At 38.0% G+C, this 22237-nt stretch overlaps 2 protein-coding genes across 2 annotated transcripts in view; both read left to right on the forward strand.

Annotated features, from left to right (window-relative positions):
- LOC132171164 (bystin-like) overlaps window positions 1-107 on the forward strand; it is a 4966-nt gene extending 4859 nt beyond the window's left edge. Inside the window, exon 6 of the mRNA XM_059582410.1 lies at window positions 104-107. Coding sequence (XP_059438393.1) covers window positions 104-107 — 4 coding nt within the window. The remainder of the gene's footprint in view (window positions 1-103) is intronic.
- Window positions 108-191: 84 nt separating this feature from the next.
- On the forward strand, window positions 192-9949 carry LOC132167876 (bystin-like; the record flags this gene model as incomplete). Its single annotated transcript, XM_059578913.1, is given in 11 exon segments — window positions 192-457; window positions 1045-1168; window positions 1936-1987; window positions 2254-2581; window positions 4603-4682; window positions 5559-5606; window positions 7688-7834; window positions 8381-8453; window positions 8549-8624; window positions 9375-9465; window positions 9591-9949. Coding segments are annotated over 10 exon segments (1274 nt in total), but the record flags the coding sequence as incomplete, so codon positions are not given.
- Window positions 9950-22237: the final 12288 nt, after the last annotated feature.

Consider the following 22237-nt stretch of genomic DNA (forward strand, 5'->3'; position numbering starts at 1 on the left):
TGGAAGAATATTCACCATATTGGCACGTGGTGTCAACTCCCATGCGCTAAAACAAAAGTGTTTTGTTTTACACAGAGATAGCCGTTTTAGGGTTTTTGATCAGGTGATAAGGGTTTTGGCTGTGTTCGATCGGATGGCGAAGAAGAGGAGCAGGCAACTGAATCCGCAGCCATTCCTCGCAGACGACGATGCCTCCGTGGCATCGAAGAAGCGGTCGAAAGCGCCCAAGCAGCACCAGGCGGAGGAGAAGCTGATATCGTCGGGCATGAGCTCCAAGATACTGAAAGAAGCCTTGACTCAACAGAGAGAGATTCAAGACGAGGCGGAGGGGCGAGACCCTAACGACAGCAACTCATTGGTTTTCGCTCAAGGATTCACTGAGGCCGAGGAAGTACAAGATGACATCGATGAGTTTACTGGGTTCTCTGAAACTCAGAGCCAATTTGGCGCCTATGATGTGAGTGCTTTTAGTTTATAATGTGTGGTTACTGGGAATCTGTTGGAAAAAAGAAGTGGAAATTTTGGATTGTGGATTTTAAGTTTTTTTTTCGTGTCAGAACGGAAGAACAATCTAGTTTTGTAGGTAGAGTGAGATTCGAGCTTGTATTTTCCTCTGTAAATTGTTATTATATTTTATTTTCTAATTTTCAGTTTCTGCTATTGAGAAACTATGGCATGAAAAAAGAGGAGATTGAGGGTTTGAATTTGAGCTTTTGTCCATTGAGGTCTCACGGCCAAACTACGTCACTGACCCCAGAGTGGTGTATTGGTTGTTATTAATTTTTGAAAACTACCCTTTAAGAATCTAAACTCTTATATTTTTTTCCCTTAAGTTTTTCTTTGTGGCTTGGGCAATCATCATTCTAGGAATATGAATAATTAATACGGCATCATATAATTTGATACTCTTGTGGGTGAGTGATACCACTAGCTTACATCATTAAAGATCAATTTTTCTTTCCCCTCATGGAAGTTTCTATAGGAGTCTTCAATTTGATATTAAAGCCCTCAATCTCTTGTTTTTTTTTTTTTTTTGTCATGCAGGAGATTGATGAAGAGGATGAGAGAGTATTGGAGGCATTCTTAAGAAAGGATGCGGGTCCCCAGTGTACTCTTGCCGATATCATTGTTGAAAAAATTAAACAGAAAGATGCAAAGGCTGCTTCAGGTTGATATATTTCTTTTAATTTTTTTTTTTTTTTTTTTGGGGATTGTTCATCTATAAGTGATTAAGGGTTCGATTGATACACTGTAACGATGAGTACTTATTATAGAATAGGAATTCGTATTACGAGGAATACAAGAAGTTGGAATGGAATGACCATTCCTATTCATTTGTTTGGTGACAACACAAGAATGACCAAATTTTCTAAATGGAATCATATTTCAACCAAATTTCTGAGACTAATAAACATAATATAAGAATAACACTCTCCTTCTCCTGGTTGGCGCCACCCCCAACCATCGCAGGGTTGGTTGTGAGCACCAGATCCAAGCCTTTTGATGGTTGTGGCCACTGAATGGCATGCCGGGAGTGGCCTTGGCTACCCATGAGGTTCGGTTGGGGTGACCGACCACCCATTGTGAAGACCAGAATGAAAATGACGAATGGTTTTTTGGGATATTATTTTTAGCGCTATTCCATTCTTGGAGGAATACCTATTTCCTACCTTTTTGAGAGGAATGATTATTCCTCATTTTAGGGGGGAATTAACTATTCCAAGTAATGGTGGCACAACCAAATAATGGATTAGGTATTTCATAAGAATAGCTATTCCATTTCTGGGCCTATTCCTGTGTACCAAACGTGTCCTAAGTGAATCTTATAAATAATGTCGTTTAGAGGTCAGATTTTTTTTTTTTTTTTTTGATTTATTTACCATTATTGTTCAGTTGTCATTTTCTTCTTTACTCATTCTATTTATTTTATTGCAGAAATGCGACCGTTGCCTAAATTGGATAGCTCCATCATCGATTTATACAAGGGGTATGTAAGCAATGTATTTTCTTGTTATAAGATTGCATCACATCGAAATATCTTATATATGATAAGGGCAATGCTCATTTATGTTCCCTTTTTGAGTTTAACTTATATTGATTTTTATTGACTATTTAAATCTTAAAATGTTTTTGTTTTCATAAAAAGTGCCGTTGCTATCATGCCTGAAATCTGTGGTCGAAATACATATATTTTTTAAAGAAATCTTATTCTAAATGACAAATTTATTGAACATGAGTACACATACTATGCAGAGTTGGCAAGCTTCTTCGTAGTTACACAGCAGGCAAAATACCCAAAGCATTCAAACACATCCCTTCAATGCAACTTTGGGAGGACGTCCTATATCTGACTGAGCCTGAGAACTGGTCACCAAATGCTCTGTATCAATCCACAAGAATTTTTGCTTCTAATTTGGGTGCAAAGAAGGCAGAACGCTTCTACAGACTAGTTTTACTCCCACGGGTGAGAGAAGATATTCGGAAGAATCAGCGGCTTCATTTTGCTTTATATCAAGCATTGAAGAAGTCACTCTACAAACCTGCCGCATTCTTCAAAGGAATATTGTTCCCTCTATGTGAGGTACACAATCTTTAACCTATATTTACGAATTTTTGCTGTTCTTTAAAGTTCACTATCCAAAATTATGTTGAATGTGCTGATATATGTGCTTCATTATTCAAGATTTACTGTTGAACTTGGCGTACAAACTGTGGACGCTTGTGCATAGTTTTTTTTTTGAGACATGGCTCCTCCACTGAAGCTTGACCCGTTAGTTTGTTGGGTGAATATCTGTTCTCCATGCTAATGGTTAATTTGAAATGGATTTTTTGGCTTTTATAGGAAATGCCTTTTCTCCATTGCTTTTTTTTTCCATGGTGGTTACTTTATCCTTTGATGGAAAAATTGTCTTCTTGTCTTCATGCATACTTGTTAGTTTAAGAGGCATATTCCTGTAATTTTAAAGCCATCTTGTATGAATATCTTTATGCTAAAGGGAATTATTTGAAGTCCTTTATTTCTTTGTTCTTCATAGTGCCTGCGACCTTTGAATATTTCACTTCTGTGATGCAAATCTTCAGCTAATCCATAATTTTTTGTTTCGGCATTTACCCATGCTATAGTGCAATCATTTGATGTCTATCTCACCGAAGAGTATAAGCGGTTGACCACACGGTATTTTCAGTCAGTTCAGTTTTCATATCGGAGCAGTTAAGGATACCAATGCTGATTTGTATAGCGGTGGTGTGGGTTTATTGATAAACACCTAGGAAGCCCCTGGGACACGGATAAGATACTATACGTATATGGTTAGGTTATGGGTATTAGGAAAAATTATGACATGATACAGAGAGACACATTAATTATGATATGCTCGGTGTCTGATGGGTTGTATAAAGATGTACATTTTATTTATTTATTTATTTGCACCATCACCATTACTATTAGGAAAATTTTGAAATCTCTTAGCCATGCTATTTGTGAAGGGAATGCATGCAATTTGGCTTTCTCTGTATTATTTCATATAATTGCAGTGTGTTAGAGGTTGAATACTTTAATTCCTTAAAATGGGAATCAGGTGCGAGATGATAAAAACTAGCTTGCGTTTTGAAGCATAGATATTTCCACTGATACCTAATCTTCTGTTTTCTTAGAATTCAATCCTCACGACCACTTATTAATTGGAGGATACTTAGTATCATGTTGTCTTTCACTTCAATGTTTGTGCTCTTTAGACTTTGTTACTTAATTGATGCTTCTTTTTTGATAAGTAATTATTGCTTCCCTTGACCATTAAGATGAATATGTACTGTTGCAATTTGTTTCTTTGCTGTCTCTGGCGTTTCAGATATTGGTATGTGATTGTTATTACGTACATTTACCATTCTTTATGTCTCTGCTCTGGTGTACCAAAGTTCTAGGGTCAAATCAAACCTTAATCAAGCTTGTGGATTATGAGATGGGGGAAGGGTTGCCATCAATCGTGTATCCTAGGGTTTGAGCTTCATTTATAGAAAGTGTACACATGTTTCAAACTTATGTATTTCTACTAATCTAGTTTAAAATCATTTTATAAACTAATCTAGAAATGGAAGGCCAGTGTAGAGAAGGCTGATTAATTTAGCTTTGGACAATCACATGGTTATGTGAGCTGCAGGGGAAATAGCCTTTGTACAGTCATAAATTTTCACTGTTTAGATTTTAATCATTTTTTTTTCTGCAACATAGAGCGGGTGCCCAGTCGGGGGTGGTGGAGTTATTGGCTAGTTGGAGTGACCGGTTTTGGTAGTGACTGTAATTTAGAAGCCTGGAGGATGGCTCCCATTGCGTGATGCGGTGCATTTAGAGAGAATACAATTCCTGAAATTTTGAAGGTTCTGAGAGAATGGTGGTAGAGTTGAAATATATTTTGTTCAAAGCTCTTTATGGGTCATGGTTGCTATCAACAGTTTCTGCTTTGCTAACTTTGTAGAATTTCTGGATTTGTGTTCCTTTTCTTCTCCCTAAGTGGGTGTTTCTCTTGAATACTTTGTGTACTTGGATTGTGCCCCTTGACCCTTTAATAAGATTGAATTACTTATCAATTTTTTCTTGACATGCAGTCAAGGACTTGCAATCTTAGGGAAGCTGTCATCATTGGGAGCATTATACAGAAGGTCTCCATTCCTCCACTTCATTCAAGGTATGGTGGAGATCTATGGACACAAAATATTAATCAATGGACTGATAAAGTGTGGGGATACTGCCTGTATTTTCTACCTTGTGGGACAGGTGGGGGGAGGGGGGTTGTCCTGGATCTAAAGATTCAAGATGAGACTCATCTGTTACTCGGTCAATAACGAAAGGGTATTCATAATTTAACAATGGAGTTTCTTGCAAAAACTTGGTCAGTCCTATAATTCTTTTCTTTTAAAATGCATTCTCTTCACATAATATTATATTTTTAATTAATAAAAGTGCCCTCCTGTTTTTGTCTGATGATGAACCCATTGCTCTTTTAACTTGTAAGAAATCCATTGAACATCTATTTATCAAAAAAAAAGAAAAAAAAGAAATCCATTGGACATTTGATGAATGTTTTTCGTAAGTTTTAAAACATTTGTGTAGTTTTCCAAAATTCCTTTAGCAAGTTTTTGCAAGAAATATGGCCTTGTTGATTTATTTGATTATACATATTTAACTATCAAGGACTACAAATCTATGGCAAACATTTGTATTGCTTAGCTGTCACAAGAGCCCTATTTAGCGTATCTTTCATTTAACTGTGGATGACTAATTAGCTGTATTTGTCAACAATTTAAACATGTCTTGCTGTTTTTAAGCATATTCCTTGTTTGCCCCTTTAGCTTTTCAATTTAAAGTTCACTTGTGTTTTTTTCCAGCTGGTTTCTTCGTTGTGTTTGTAGCTGTTGATATAATTTGTTTGAATATATGAAGTTCTTGTGAATGGTGGATATGTTATGTGCATGTCTGGGTAGCTGTTGAAATTATTTTAGATGAATAGTTCAACCACTAACACTTGGGAGATGTCTAACACAATTTTTGAATGGATTTGCAGTGTTGCATTATTGAAGCTTGCAGAGATGGAATATGGTGGTACAACAAGGTAGTGAATGATGTAACATTTATTCATTTACAAAGAATGTGAACATGTTTGAAGCTTAATGATTCGTGGCATGTGTTTTTTTTTTTTTTTTTTTTTTTTTTTTTTGTGGATGAATGATGCAATGAGTTTTTATGAGTATTTAATTGAATGGCTTTTTGACACTCAAGTACTTGAGTGTTCCATGATTTGGTTCGAGGACTATGGGGAATTGTGGAAGTTGGGCAGAGAGCTGGGTCATAATGCTTTTTTTTAGTAGTTTCTGCTCTTTAAGGATGTGTAGAGTGTTAAGAGGGGGGGTGGGGGTGGGGGTGGTGGTGTGAGAGAGAGAGAGTGAGAGTCTCTTATGGGTTTCAATATGTGTGGTGTGGGAAACAAACCCTTGAGGTAGCTTTTTCAGAGTTATTCAGTATAGCTTGCTTCAAAGATGCTTTTGTGGCAATGGAATGTCCATTTTATTACAGCGGCTGGATTGGGAGGTGAATTTTTCTCCACGTTCTTAGGTCTTTTGTACTCCATCAAACTAAGACGGGGTGGAGAAGACAAGTTGTGTTCAGCTCCTTTTAAGAGAGGGTTGTTTGATGTAATGCCGTTACCACCCATGATAGTGACCTTTTTCCCTGAAGGAGTATTTGGAGCAATAAGGTTCTCTCTAGAGTCACATTCTTTGTTTGGTTTGCCACTTTAGGGAAGATCATCACCATGGACAACTTGAGGAAAAATAGAATTTAATTGTAGTAAATTGGTGTTGCATATGTAAGAAGAGTGGGGAATTTGTAGATTACCTTCTACTCCACTGTGAGACTGCTTATGCCTTACAGAGTTCTATCTTTGACCTATATGGGTTAAAAGTAGGTTATGAATAGGGGGGTAGTTTTTTGACTCATAGTCTTTACTTTACTTATCAAAAAAAAAAAATGAATAGGAGGGTAGTGGATCTCTTCGCATGTTGGAGAGGGCAACAAATTTCTTCTCCAAAGGTAGTAGTGTGGAAGATGATCCCCATCTTGCTTGATGTGATGTATTCAAAGAGAAAGAAATGATTGTAATTTTGAGGATTTCAACAGATTGGTGGTGGAACTAAAGACCTTTAAATTCCTTTACCAGGACAGTTGCCTATGATTGTCTACACATTTTTAGGTATCATGATATTTTTGATCTATTTTCTTTTTGTGATTAGTCGTTTCACTTGTATACTTCTTGTGTTCTTTTTGTGCCCTCTCATTTTTAATAAAATTTCGATTTCTTATATAAAAAAGAAGTTCAATGTATGTTTGGTATGCTTTATTGGTGTTTGGGCAGCACTATGCATTTTTAATGTTTATATGCACTCCAAACCTTCACTTATTTGGATCTGTTTCACTTTTGTCGGAGTACTGGAATGGAGTTTGATATAATGCTTGGTAAGAAATTAAGTTTTTTGAAGAGACAAGCATTAATAGGTGTCAGATAAAACCTTGTTTAACATGGTCGGTATCTGGATATGCTAATAGCTGAAATGACGACAAGATCAATCTAGAAATCATGGTACACAGAAATCAAGTCCAGCAGAGAGCTGGTTTGCCATAAGCTTGTTCCCAATGTGTTTGTAATGTAATATCTTGTCAGCATGCAGTCAAATGTACAACACTAGCTCTTTTTAATATGTTGTTACTTAGAAGTTTCAAGCAGATAGACTGTGTGATGGAACAGGGTTATCTATGCATTGAGAGTATGTGGTTTATTGGCTTAAGAGGGGGAGACACCCATATATGTTAAAGGCTGCTGATTTAGTAAAAAGATGTAGAAGGTCCATGGGATAAATCCCTTTTACTTAATACATAATTCTGTTTGACTTCCTATTTTGACATTTCTCTATGATACATGACTAATCAGGAAAGGAGAGAGTGGTAATATGAATTTCGGAAACAAAGTGATTGGTATTTTTGAGATCATCATATTGCTTCGAGATTAGTATTCATGTTGATTGGTTGATTAATAAAATTCACTTATTATATAATAGTTATGATTTTTGTTGGCAACCTCTTTTTGGTTGCAAATGCTTTTGAAACTACTTGACTAAGTTTCCTTCTTAACCATTGCAGCTATTTTATAAAGCTTCTTTTGGAGAAGAAATATGCTTTACCACATCGTGTACTTGATGCTACTGTTGCTCATTTTATGAGATTCCTCGAAGATACCAGGATAATGCCTGTAATATGGCACCAGTCACTACTTGCATTTGTGCAAAGGTTAGTAACTTTTACTAAAGAGTGTCTTCTCTTGCTTGATTGGGTGTCGAGAAGAATTTTTATTTCCTAGGATAATATGTTCTATAGAACATACATTTGGTTCACTTCCACTATTTTTGGAGGGAGGGAAGGAGAGGATTGGGTGGTGCTGGGGAAGGAACGAATAGGTAAAATGCATCTGTTTGGTAGGAGAGAAAGGGAGGGAAATGAAGGCAAAACATCCCTAGGCCTTCCAAATCAGTCTGCCCAATAGAGAAAAAAAGAAGGAAAAATCAATCTCTCTCTCTAGTTATAGCTAGGGTTTGAACCCTGTACCGATTCTCCTAACATCCCAAGCCCCAAAACCACAACTTTCTAACCCTATAACCATATTAGCCATCCATTGACATCAAATCTGTCCCTACATCAAATGTACCCGTCCTTTAAATAGAAAAGGAGAAACATGTAACTAGGATTTACATTTTATGCTTTTATAATATACGTCATAGTATTAGTTTGATTCATAATTGCATTTCCTCTCATATACTGTTGCTAAATTCCTTGCAGGTACAAAAATGACCTGCGGAAGGAGGATAAAGATAACCTTAGAAATCTACTTGAAATGCAAAACCACAAACTAGTAAGGACATTGTCCCTGACGTCGTAGCTGCTTCCATAAATTCTCTTAATTTAATTTAATGTCATATAAAATGTGTATGCCCTCTCCAAATGTAGGTTACTCCTGAAATCCGTTGGGAGCTAAATAATAGCCGCAACCGTGGTGAAAAGGAGGATGATCTTATGTCAATATATATCCTTTTTCGTCTTTTCTAGGCTTTGCTTAAAGTTTGAATTTTATCTAATAATTTTTGAGGAAATCAGGTGACAAAACCCTTGAATTGTTTTGCCATTTTGGCCTTGACCCATTTTCAATTTGATAGACTAAGACTTAGGTTTAGGGTCCATTCTAAATTCGAGACCTTAGTCAGCATTGTCGTCATAAATGATTGTTAAAAAAATAATTATGCCCCTTATATAAAAAAAAAATGCCAAAGAAACAAGTTGGGTTTGCCTAGTGCTGCCACAGACCAAGCTAGCCACAGTGGTGGTCATGGGTGGTGAAACCCAGCCATAGCTAGTCGTGCTCCTAGCCGCCCACAGTGGTTCGTGATCACCTCGGTTAGAGGGGGGGTTTAGCCACCCTTTAGTTTTGTGCATTTGCGAGCCAGCCCTCTGTTAAGGGCAGGCTTGCGGCCACCCCTACTTGAGGGGGTTGGCTGTGAACCACAACCTAACTGAGGCGGTGACTCACTCGCGGCAACCTTGGTTAGAGAGAATGGACCTAAATTTGTGTCTTAAATCTATCAAATTGTATACTGGGGTGTTAAAAGTGAAAATGTTGAACAGCGTACAGGGGGTAACATGATTTGCCTAACTTTTTTTAGTGTAATGATTCATCAAGGAATTCATCAAATGTGGAGCTGCTTTTGTTGGTTTAAGTGTTTTTTTCTTCATTAGATTCAATGACCCGAGAAAATCTTGTTTCCTTGACTTCCCATACCCTCTCCTGTTTCTGTGATCAATAAAACTATTGAAGAAGACAGGTTTGATATTCCAGAGGTTCCGATGGAGGAGGATTGATTGATTGCCTGGTATGAGTACTGCATTTTGTATTTTGTTATATTGTTCTTGCTATGATGAAGCTGGATTAATCAACAATGTGAAAAGTAGTGATTCTTACATTTTTTTTTTTGTTCAATTTTTTTTTTTTTTGTAGGATCCATTTTTCATTAGATCCAATTTAGATTAACAAGGCCTCCTCAAGCTTGTCATGCAGACCCATTTGTAAAAGTAGTCATTAGTATGCCTTTAAATTTACTTTTTGTGGGCTTCATTTTTCACTACATCCAATTTGGATTACACGCCCTTCTCAATCCCTTTCACGCACACAAAATATGAAGTTAATCGGATATTAGGAGCTGCATAATCTTTTTTATTTTTTTATGTGATTGCCCAAAATTACATGAAAAGAAGTGTTTCAACATTGTATATTATTGATAATGAGATGGTAGTTTGAGGGAAGTATGTGTATTTTTTCCTTTTTACTCTCTGAATGAAGGACATTATGAGACTTTAGAGTTTTTGTATGTTTATCAAAATAATATAGATCTTGAATTTATTGATCACAACAACAAATTTCTTAGGGAAAAATATAAAAAATCTCTCCTAACAGTCGTTTTTGAAATAACCTCATCAAGTTTAAAGTGTGCTAAAGTGGTACACTAAGCTACCAAAGTGTTAGTGTCAAGCTCGCTAGCAGTAGATACGCTCTCTTCTTTCCCCTCTTGAAAAAACCTTCTCCTTCCCTTGAGTTTCCGACAACTGAGGGAGGAGGGAGTTATGGCTCTCTCCTCCCCCTCCCTTTTTCCTTCCTTTCTTACCTCTACGGGGGTCTTTTCCACCTCTTTGGATGTCTCATCCGCCTCTTCAGAGGTCTTATCCACCTCTTTGGAGGCCTTATCTTTGTCCAATAGCACTATTAGCCCATCCTCAACTGCTAGTCGCTCGGTTTTAGTCTCCTTCGACTTCCTCAGCCCCGAATTTGCAACCTTTTTGAAGATTTTTTATTTGATTTTTTTAAAATCATATGTCATTTTTAGGAAACCATACCCATAGACGCGCCACTCCACCGTGACTCTGGGTCCCTTAGCTTCCAGATGCCACCGGCCTTGTCTCTATCCAATCACCACATGTCGGCGCGTGGTCCATACGTGCGCGAGAGTAGGTCTTACTCGCGGGCGCGTCTCTCTCACGAGCCGACGCGTGGAGCGCCTTGCGCAGCAAGTGCAGCCTTCATCTGCTCGTCCTCATGGTCGACAACTTGTTCTATTTCTCTTTGGCATCCTCTCGGCAACCACTACTAGTGTGCAGCTTCCTTCACCTTGTTTGGCCCTCGGCATCCACGTAGGGTTGGCTGCCTTCACCCACCTCTGCCTATGCTGTTGTCCCTTTATTGTATTTGTTGTCTTTTTATTTTTCCATGTAATTTTATGTTCTCTTTGTTTCTTGTTTTGGCTAGATCCTTGATTTGATCTTTTCTATTTTTGATAGAGATTTTCCTCTCTTTTCCTACTACTGATGGTCGGCTTTGTTCTTATTTTTTGGCTATTGATGGCCGTGTCGGCAACCCTTTGGGGTTTTGTTCCACTTACGGAATGTTGCCATATATAACAGCCTATTTTGGCCATTTTAGTTCGCTTGATGGGCCGGGTCATTTATTTGACCCATTCCCGACTGTTATTAGGATTTTTTTGTTGTTTTTGTTTGTGTTCTTGTAATTTCCCCTTTCCCTTCCCCCTACATTGAAAAAAAAAAAAAAAAAAAAAAAAAGCTACCAAAGTGTTAGAAATGCCATTTTTTAAAAAATTATATTCCTATAATATCCTTATTCTCTTAAAAACTAAAATAAAAAATGACATTTTTTAGTAGTTTAATGTATTATTTTAGCACACTTTAAACTATATTGAACTTTTTAAAAACGACTGTTAGTTGAAAGTTTTTTTTTTTAATAATTTATATTTTTCCCAATTTTTTTAACATAAACAAGAGAACTCTTTATCTAAGGTTCTTGGAAAGTTGAAGAGCATGTTGGATAGAGTTCAAAATGAAGATCTAGAGGTCCCCAAGAGGTAGCTCAATCGGCTGGGACCATACTTAATGAAGCGGAGATCACTAGTTCGAATCTCCCTCCCTCCTCCTTGTGCGAACATGTCAAAAAAAAAAAAAAAAAAAAATGAAGATCCAGTGAAGAGAGCCAGGCCCATTTTTATTAATTTGCCTCTCATTTATTTTTATTTTTTGAACTTTATATAAAGTTGAAGAAGAATTCGTATGAGTAACTAGTGGATGTCTGGATGGTGGCATTGGTGGGTAAATTGAGTCGGTGACCCGAACCAAGAGAAACGGATCCAAGAGCTGAGTCCACATCTTGGATTGTTGAAGCCTGATTACACTTGCTGTCCTTTTTAACTACAAAGATTGGGCACCACGTCAATTTCTAATCTTAGTATTAAATTTTGGTCTTTCTACAAAATAAATTTGTAGTACAAATAAGGATTTAATTTAATTAATTAATTAATTAATTTTTTTTTTCTAAGCAGTTGAGAATTTGTCAATTTTAACTCTTTTGTGCCTAACATGAGTCGTTTTTGCCAAATCATATGATGCATCAACTTATGATAAACTTGTGTTAAAGCAAATGATGAAAACAGCAAAAGCTAAAGCTAATGCTTTCTAAAGTTTGCTTAATGTTTTAAAGAATTCATGTTGCGCGTTTGTCTCAAGCCTACTATCTCATTGATAGGTTTATTTTATAGGTTTATTTTATGGTAAAGTCTACATACTTCCCTCAAATTACCACCCAATTGATAATGTCCTCTTCAAATTTTCAATTGTGATAATATCCCTCTCTAAACTATCAAAGCATTGTCAATGTCCCCTTAATGACGAAACTACCATTAGTAAAATAAAAACATAAAATACTAAAACTTCTAGAAAAATTTTAAAACTAAAAAAAAAAATCCAACGAGTGGTCAAATTTAAAAATAAAAAATTCATTTTTATATGAAAAAAATTAGATTGTTTTAATAAAAATTTAAAATTTCCAATTTAAAAAAATTTAAAAATTTTGGTTTAAAAAAAAAAAAATTTAAAAAACTTTTTTTTACATAATTTTTTTTTAAAAAAAAACTTTTTTTTTTTTAAAACATAATTTTTTTAAAAAAACTTTTTTTAAAAATAAAATTTTTTGTGAAAAAAAAAAATACAAATTTTCATTTAATTTTTTTGTTTTTTTTTTTAAAAAAAAAAAACTAAATTTTAGTTTTTTAAAATTTTTTTTTTTTTTTTTCGAATTTATAGAAGTATTTTTGTCGTATTGAGAAATTTACAGGGGTATTTTTATATTTTTGCTAGCCTTAGGGGTACATTGATAATGTTTTGATAGTTTAGGGTGAGCATTGTTACAATTAAAAGTTTGCGGGGGACATTGTCAGTTGAATGGTAGTTTGAGGGGATACGTGGACTTTCCCCTAATCGTAATAAAATCTAATGAGTAAAAACTATTATCCTTATCATAAAACTAAAAGCACGAGTCCCCACTTCATTTTCTCCTCTCTTTTTTTTTTTTTAGTTCAATTAAGAGCATTTTGAGGACAAATCCCTATGATGACACAAAATAGCCAAACTAATTGATGAACGATCCTCTATGAGAAACCAGTAATAATGTGAATAGAGTAGTAACCTCATACATGTAATGTGTCGAACTCATACTAGTCAGAAAGTTTTTCTGTACAATTCGCATCTGCATTTGTTCCAGACAAGCTCAAATCTCGATGGACTAGACCCTTCAAAGTTCATACTATTTTTACCCATGGGGCCATTGAGATTGAGGATCCCAAGAATGGCAATGTGTTCAAGGTGAATGGCCAACAATTAAAACCATTCTTGAAGCTGAAAAAACCCAAAAATTGAGGAGATGCTTTTGGAGGATCCTATTTATTAGGAATTATCATCATTCGCTGTGGAGAGTCTAGCTGAAGACGGTAAACTTAGCTCTTGTGGGAGGCAACCCCTTTTCCTTTTATTTCTTGTGATTTTCATGACATGTGTTCTTACGTGTAAGTTTGGGGGACATTCTCTCTCCTCACACCTAGGTTTTCTTTTCCTCTCGGTATTGTATTTCTAGCCACATTGAGGATAATGTGTGATTCAAGTTTTGGATTATGGAAAGACACCTTTGTCCATTTATTTTATCTTTTTATTGTTTGTTTCAATTTCTTAAAAAAAAAAAAAAAAAAAAGGAGGTTGCTATGTTGTTGTTGAATATGAGTTAAGCTGTAACTGTGATTTGCACTTCATTGGCTAGCTTAAAGTTTTGAACACATCGTCATTTCATTAGGAATCTGAGTCCTGTGACTTATTTTTGGGCAAGAGAGACTTCACCTGTTTTGAGTTGAATTATCACTAGCACATTAGCATATAGTCTGTGAGGTATGAAAGTTGAACTTAATCATGTTTGTCTTGAGATGTGTTGGATGGCCTATTGACTTGAGTTAAAAAGTCCTTAGGGATGTTTCTACATCTAGTGTCCTAAAGCCATTTGGTTTGGGAGTCATTGGCCTAACATTCATTATGCGGGTCAATTAGAAAGCTTAAGGGAGCTAAGCATTGCACAGCCTACACAAAAGAAAAAAAAAAAGAAGTGCATTTCTTTTTAATCATAATGCCTTGGTTGTTTTATCTGATTAGAAGTCCTACGAATTTTGAGGTACTGAACCATTTATCTTAAGATTAAATTGAAGCTTCATGATTGTACGCTAATTTCATTGTGCACCTATTAGAACATATGATGTCTCAACTGTCCATTTATAAGTGAGTTGACTTTGGTTGTCCTAAAGATTTTGAAGATGGAGTTGACCTTTTTAAGCATGCTCATGAATAAGAACCATTGTTTATGTGAAACTTCATTCTTTTCAATAACATAGTACTGAAAATGTTTGTGGGTATCATTTATGATAAACCCTCACGAGACTTCACTCGTTCACTATGGATGCCTAGGGGTTTAAAATGCTTGTTGCATATGCCAAATGCAATCGCATCTCCCATGACAAAGGATTTTTGTTTCATGTTTTCATTTTATTTTTAGTTTTGAATTGCTACGAGACTAGCAATATGTAAGTTTGTGGGTCTGATAAGTGCTAAATATTACATATTTAAGCCCCTTAATTTGCATCTGTTAATCCTTTAGTTGTATTATAACATAATGTTTTATGTTAGTTATGTAATTTTGATGTTTTGCAGGTTGTTAAGGAAAAATTGCGGATTTAAGGTGAGAAAAACAAATGCTAGAAAAAAAGCCACCCAGAAGCTAAGGGATCGAGCGCCCAACTGTACGCTCGAGCGCACCTGCACTTGAGCCCAGCTGACAGGCAATCGAGAGCCTGTGCCGCAGGAAGGAATCCCACAAGCACAAGTGCGCTCAAGCGCACTCAGCCAGCGATCGAGCACATGCATCAGTTCCAGAATTTCTGCCCTTTTCACAAAAGCGACGTTTTTTAAGAAAAAAGGCCCTAGAAGAGGGTTATAAAAAGAAAAGGAAAAAGAAAGAAAGAAAAAGGGAGCTGCTGGAGGCTATGAAAAAGAGAGAAAAATAGAAGAAGCTTTTAGGGTTTTCTTGTTATTGGATGCTCTCAATTTTGGTGTTTCATTTTGTAAACTTTTCAAACTCTATGGCTTCAATTGCTTTAGTAATCTTTTTCACTTCCATGAGAGGCTAAACTGTCAACTAATGTTGAGGATGAAGCCCTACCAATGAATAGCTACTTTATCTTCATGTAATTTTATACATTCTGAAGTTTTATGTTTCCAATGTTCTACTTCCATTCAATTAGTGGAATTTCATTTAATTGATTGCTTGAATTTTTATTTTGTCAAAATATTAGATATTTTCGTTGTGTTCCATTTTATGGATACAATAGATGATTTAGTTTAAATTGGATATCTATTGTGATTTGTACAAAAGACAGATACTTTGGATAATTTAATTAATTCTTTTACACAAAGTAGAACATGCATAGGATTTTTATTGCTCATAAAAATCTTGATGAAAATCAAGAGTGTTATGTAAAGAATTTTGGATGTATAGATGATCATGAGGATATGTAGCTATGATTTGGTGAGTGTGCATTCCAAAACCTTATTACTTTGTCATTTGATAAGTTTCAATTTGTCTATTTTACGCTTTTTATTTTCGATTCAAAAAAAAGAAAAAGAAAAAAATCACTCACCTTTCGGAACTAGGTTAAGATTTAAGTAGTTTAGATACATTTTGTTTTCATAAACACAATTCCCTGTGTGATCGACCTCGCACTTGCAACATTGTATTTCGAAACGATTTGTGCACTTGTGAGTATATTCAAATTTTCACTACACTCACGCTATTAGAAACGAAACTTAGAGGAAGAAGCCATAAGGAATAGAAGAGTGGAAGACACTTTTCATTTCTCAAGTCTTCAACTTTCAACTTTCAAGATATTGGCACGCTGACGCATTGACGACACAAATCACTAGTGTAGCGCCCCTTATTTTAACTACTCATTATTGAGATATTTGTTTGAGGATAAGTTTATCCAAAACAGGATCGTTGCCGGCGAGAGAGATCCAAACAAAGAATAGACCCAATGTCCAAGTGATGTGCTTCAACAGCGGAATGAGATTTCAAGGAACTCGCTCCTTTGCAAACCAGAGGAATCTCTGGGGAATGTTCGCTGGAGACTTGCTCATCTGAAAAAGTTAGTTGATTGGAGGTAGACATTGTTTCCAGGCAAAGGAAGACTAAAACTTGCAGAAATCGCAGAAGGCAAAAAAGAGAAATGGCAGAAGGAAGGAAGGAGAAAAGGTATTTAATTATAAGGAAGAGACCTCGGGTGAATCAAACTACCGTTTTATTCGAGGTATGATGAAAAGCAGGCACTTGAGTTGAACCGAGATGACCGTTAAAATTTTCCGCAAAAGGCGTGGAAGAGAAACCACCAAATTCCCTACACCTGTCTCGGAAGCCCACACGCTCGATTGTTCCAAAGAAAGAGGTACACGGATCACTTAGAAGAAGACATGTGGGGAAATCAGCAGCGCATTAAAGAGCAACAAACAAAAGCATTAAAGTATCGCCAAAAGAAGGAATTCAAGAAGATCTTTAGAGATTCTGGGCAAGCAAGAATCTCTAGAAGACAACTGTCGAATTAGAATGTTAACGGTCAAAAGAGTAACAGCTATATTTAGAACGGGTCAATGGAAGTATGGGGTAGGGCTCTCTCAGGGATCCCAAGACCTGAGAAGAACACAAAGAGCCTGGGTAGGAAAGAAGGAGGCATATAAATTCTCTTTTTCCTTAGTCCTTAAGAAAACAGGAATTTGAGGGGTAACTGTTACACATAATTTATGCAGCCCAAAACCCACAGGGGGTCGGTACCATCCGGGACTCGCATTGCCTGAGGAGAGTACAATGGGGTGGATGTCATCTATTCACAGGTACATAAGATAAAGTATGTAGAAAGAAAGCTCGGGACAAGTAAACAACCGAGCTTATTGAAGGGGTCGAACATTCATTGCCCATCAAGAAACTAACGCACCAAATCTCTTCAAACTCATTTAAAATAGTGTCAAGTGACATGTTTTCTCTCTAGAACCTCTAGGAGAGAAGGAACAGTTTTCCAAGCCTCTTTGAGTCTGTGGAAGTAGATTCGTATAACGATGGAGGATTTGTCTAAGATGTGGATGAATCTTTCATTAACGGAAGAAGAAAGTTTAGATTTGGACACACCGGTGGAGGAACTGCAGGGAGGGTTAACAAGGGGGCGAGCATGTGTGTTGGGGAAATTAGTTGCGGACCGGTTGGTGAGTAAGGAGACGATCAAGTCAGATATGATGCGTTGGTGGAAACCTTCGGAAACATTTTCATTCCAAGTTTTGGGAGAGAACTTGTTTCTGGTGGAATTCACGAACATAGGAGACAAGAAGCGAATTCTGGAGGGTAGACCTTGGGTCTTTGAAGGGAGCCTTTTTCTTATCGAAGACTTCGACGGTCTATCATCACCATTGGAATATACTTTTGATCGAGCAGCCTTCTGGGTTCGGATGGTGAATTTGCCGTTGGCGTGTATGACTCAAATGACTGGACGAAGGATTGGATCAACTGTTGGAGTGGTGGAGGATGTTGACACGGAAGCGGATGGTATTGGTTGGGGGGCATATTTGCGCGTCAAAATAGAAATTGATCTGGCAAAGCCACTCGCTCGGGGAAGAATGCTCAAAGTACAAGGAAAATCGAAATGGATAGCCTTCCAATATGAACGTCTACCTAAGCTCTGCTTCAATTGCGGGGTCATCAACCATGGGAAGACGGGGTGCCCTCTCCAGAGTAAAATGCGCCATCAGGAGACTCCAGTAGAGTATGGGCTGTGGTTGAGGGCATCCTCACCAACTCGCAGGCAAGATAGGGGGGGGAGCAAACATTCGGAGAGGCCTGGATCATCCAGATACGATAAACCGACAAAAGAGAGCTACCGGCATTATTTTTCCGGTGATGAAGACATGGAACAAGATGACGGCGGCGACCATAGAAAAATGCCCTCAAACCCTAAGTGCACCAATGTTCAGAAGGAAAGGAGCGAGAATCGGGGGATGAATTCTGGTATTAATTATGGGAGTCAACGTGGGAGCAATATTGCTAAGGAAAGCCACGCAAAGGGGTCTCAAAGCATTTCTGGGAGGAGAGATATGCGGAAAGAGGAAAAGGAAAATAATCTGGGGGCTTTAAATGGATCCAAAACGGCAGGATCTTCTCTTATGGGAAAATTTGTTGTGGAGACTAATAAAGGACATGATGAGGTGGCAGCTGAGAAAGTAAGGAGCCAGAATTTAAGAGGAAATAAGGTGGGGAGTTCTAATAGCCCACTGCCACGTGTTGACCATCCCATGACGTATTCTGGACCTTGTATTGCTGATGTGGAAAAAACCATGCATGAGGCGCATGGATTTTTGAAGGAGGCCGGACTGATGGGAAGGGAGGGAGTGATCATTGGCAAACGGAAAGAAAGGGAAGGTGAAGCTGTGAATGGAGACACTATGTCACCATCTAAGCAGGGGTATTGGAAAAAAAAAGAAATTTGGGAAGCGGTGACAAGTCAGGGTTTGGAGTCGTATGTTGACAATCAAAATGGTTCGGGAATGGCGGAGGCTGCTAAGCAGTCCCGCCGACCGCAATGAGAATTTTAAGTTGGAACTGCCGGGGGCTTGGGAACCTCCGGACAGTTCAAGACCTTTGCCGGATGGTAAAGGAGAAGAGCCCTATGATGGTATTCCTTATGGAGACCAAACTACGGAATGATAAAATGGAGAGGATTAGGTATAAATTGGGATTCTCAAGTATGTTCGTAGTAGATGGTGTGGGTAAAGGGGGAGGATTGGCTCTTTTTTGGGGTGTTGATATATCAGTGGACATTCAAAATTTTAGTCACCGTCATATTAACGGAGTCATAAAATTTCCCAATTTAGATGTTCCATGGAAGTTTACAGGTTTTTATGGACATCCAAATGCGGCCAAACGCCACGAAGCTTGGAACCTCCTTAAAACTTTGGGTCGTCTAACTCCGTCTCCATGGTTGTGTATCGGAGACTTTAATGAAGTTGTCTCCTTATCCGAGAAGTGGGGTGGAGGGGGTAGACAAATTAGCCAAATGCGAAATTTCCAATCCGTTCTTAACGATTGTGAATTGTCGGACCTTGGCTTTCGTGGACCGAAATACACATGGAGTAATTGTAGGGAGGGGTCTGAATTTATCAAGGAGCGTTTGGATCGAGGGGTGGCAAATCTGGCTTGGTGTGATTTATTTCCGGCAGCCGAAGTGTGGGTTGAATCATCTACTACTTCGGATCATGCAGTACTAACACTATGTTTGAAGGGGATGCAGCAGCAACATGGGTTGGGGAGAAGGTTTAGGTACGAAGCGTCATGGGCTCTAGACAAGGAATATAAAAAAATTATCACTCAGACGTGGATCCAAAATCTGCCTTTGGGTGTTGGCTGGGAAAGCATTGACCAGAAGCTAGCTAGATGTAAAAGAGCCTCTTTACGTTGGCAACAAGTGAACTGTGGACCCACTAAAAATTCCATCAATAAGCTTAAATCACGATTGAATGTGCTGTATGGGAGTGAGGACATGGGTGCAGGAGGTGAAGCCAATATTGTAAAACAAGAACTACAGAACTTGTTGGACCAAGAAGAGTTGAGGTGGAAGCAGCGCGCAAAAGTCGATTGGTTAAAATATGGGGACCGGAACACCAAATACTATCATGCCTATGCTAATTATCGGAAAAAATCAAACCAGATTTATTCGATAAAGGATGAGCAAGGGCATTTATGGGAGACTCCGGAGGATATAGAAAAGGCTTTTGTGGATTATTTTTCTGGTCTTTTTTCAGCAGGTCCTGCAGGTGATATGGAGTTGTGCGTAAGTCAACTAGAAGCACGAGTGTCGAGGCCTATGAATGAAGAGCTAATGAAGGAATTTACTAAAGAGGAAGTTAATTATGCACTCCACCACATGGCTCCACTTAAAGCACCGGGTCCAGACGGTCTTTCTGCGGGTTTCTTTCAAAACTCATGGGAAACCATGGGGTCTGAGGTTTGTCAGGCTGTCGTTGATACTTTAAATTCCGGAATCATGCCCGATTATTTAAACATGACAAATATTGTTTTAATTCCTAAAGTGAAGAACCCAACATGTGTCACTGAGTTTAGGCCTATTAGTTTGTGTAATGTCTTATACAAATTAATTTCTAAGGTCCTGGCTAATAGATTGAAGAAGATTTTGCCTCACATTATCTCACCAACCCAAAGTGCTTTTATTCCGGGTAGGCTTATCACTGATAACATTTTGGCTGCTTATGAAACTCTCCACACAATGCACTCTAGGTTGGGGGGAAAGAAGAGTTTTATGGCAGTCAAGCTGGATATGAGTAAGGCCTATGATCGAGTGGAGTGGAGGTTTTTGGAGGAGGTTATGAGGAGGATGGGTTTTGATGAACGATGGAATCGTTTGATTATGATGTGTGTCACCTCAGTTAGATATGCAATTTTGGTGAATGGGAGTCCGTGTGGTAATATTAATCCGGCAAGGGGTCTAAGGCAAGGCGACCCCATATCTCCATACTTATTTCTCATTTGTGCTGAGGCTCTGAGCGCTATGTTGACCCAGGCTACTCAAGATGGGTTGTTAACAGGGGTCCCTACTTCAAAAAATGGCCCCCGTATAAGCCATCTATTATTTGCAGATGATAGTTTGCTATTTTGCAGGGCAAACCTTACGGAGTGGAATGTTTTGACGCAACTTCTAAGTCATTATGAAGAAGCTTCGGGTCAAAGACTCAACAATCATAAGACGGCTATTTATTTTAGCCGAAATACATCAATGGCGGATAAAGAAAGGATTTCAGAAGTGTCGGGGATCTCAGCCACACAATGCTATGATACGTATTTGGGGTTGCCAGCGATGGTTGGAAAATCTCGTACGGCTGCTTTTAAGGGAATTATTGATCGAATTTGGAAGAGATTACAAGATTGGAAGTTAAAATTCCTATCTCAGGCGGGGAAGGAAATTCTTTTAAAAGCGGTGATTCAAGCCATCCCGACTTATTGTATGAGTGTGTTTCTTTTCCCAAAAACATTATGTGGGGAAATTAATGCACTAATGCAAAAATTCTGGTGGAGCAAGTCAAATACGGATTCTAAGGTGCATTGGATGAGTTGGAGGCGCATGGGGGTAGCAAAACAATTTGGCGGTATGGGCTATAGAGATTTCAGGAGCTTAAACAAAGCTCTTTTGGCAAAACAGATTTGGAGGTTGTGGCACACACCGGACAGTTTTTTATCAAAAATTATGGAAGGTAAATACTATCCGGGGGGCGACATTCTGGAGGCTTCTCTAGGCACAAGACCTTCTTTTGCTTGGCGGAGTATCCATAGCTCGTGCAATTTGGTGAAAGCTGGGTTGATATGGCGGATTGGAAATGGGAATCGGGTGAAGATTTGGAAGGATAAGTGGCTACCACGGCCCTCAACATATATGGTGCAAACTCCACCTTCTTTACTGCATCCCGAGGCCACGGTTAGTGAATTAATTGATGGGAATTCAGGTTGGTGGAACTCAACCTTGCTGGAAAATATTTTCACAATGGAGGAGGTCCATCTAATTCAATCCCTGTCAGTTAGTGTCTCTAACAGGGAGGATAGGCGAATATGGTGTGGAACAAAAAATGGTTTCTTCTCGGTAAGAAGTGCCTACTATCTACAGCTGGAACTTGAAGAGCAGCAGAGAGCCTCCAGTTCTTCAAAGGTGGGAAATAGTATGGTATGGAACAAGCTTTGGAGAATGAAAGTGCCGAATGTGGAAAAGAACTTTTTATGGAGGGCCTGTCACGATATTTTGCCTACCCGAAGCAATTTGTTTAAAAGGAAAATGATTGATGATCAACTATGCCCTCTATGCGGAAGGGAGCCAGAAACGACTCTCCATATTTTATGGCAATGCCCTTCTGCCATGGATGTGTGGAGTGTTGGGGGCAAGAAGCTTCAAAAAAAGAGTTCCACTGGTGTAGTTAATTTTTTGCAGCTTGTAGAGGAGATTTTTAATCAATGCGAGGCTGATGAAATATTACAATTTAGTGGTACTGTACGAAGGGTGTGGCTTCGCAGAAATGAGGCTGTGTTTGAGGGGACCTTTGTTCATCCTAGTATTCTTGTTCAACGTACGTCAACGGCAGTGGAGGAGTTTGCCAAAGCTAATGCAGTAGAGGATAAGCTAA

The sequence above is a fragment of the Corylus avellana genome, chromosome ca1 (assembly GCF_901000735.1).
Source record: "Corylus avellana chromosome ca1, CavTom2PMs-1.0".
Classification (NCBI taxonomy): Eukaryota; Viridiplantae; Streptophyta; class Magnoliopsida; order Fagales; family Betulaceae; genus Corylus; species Corylus avellana.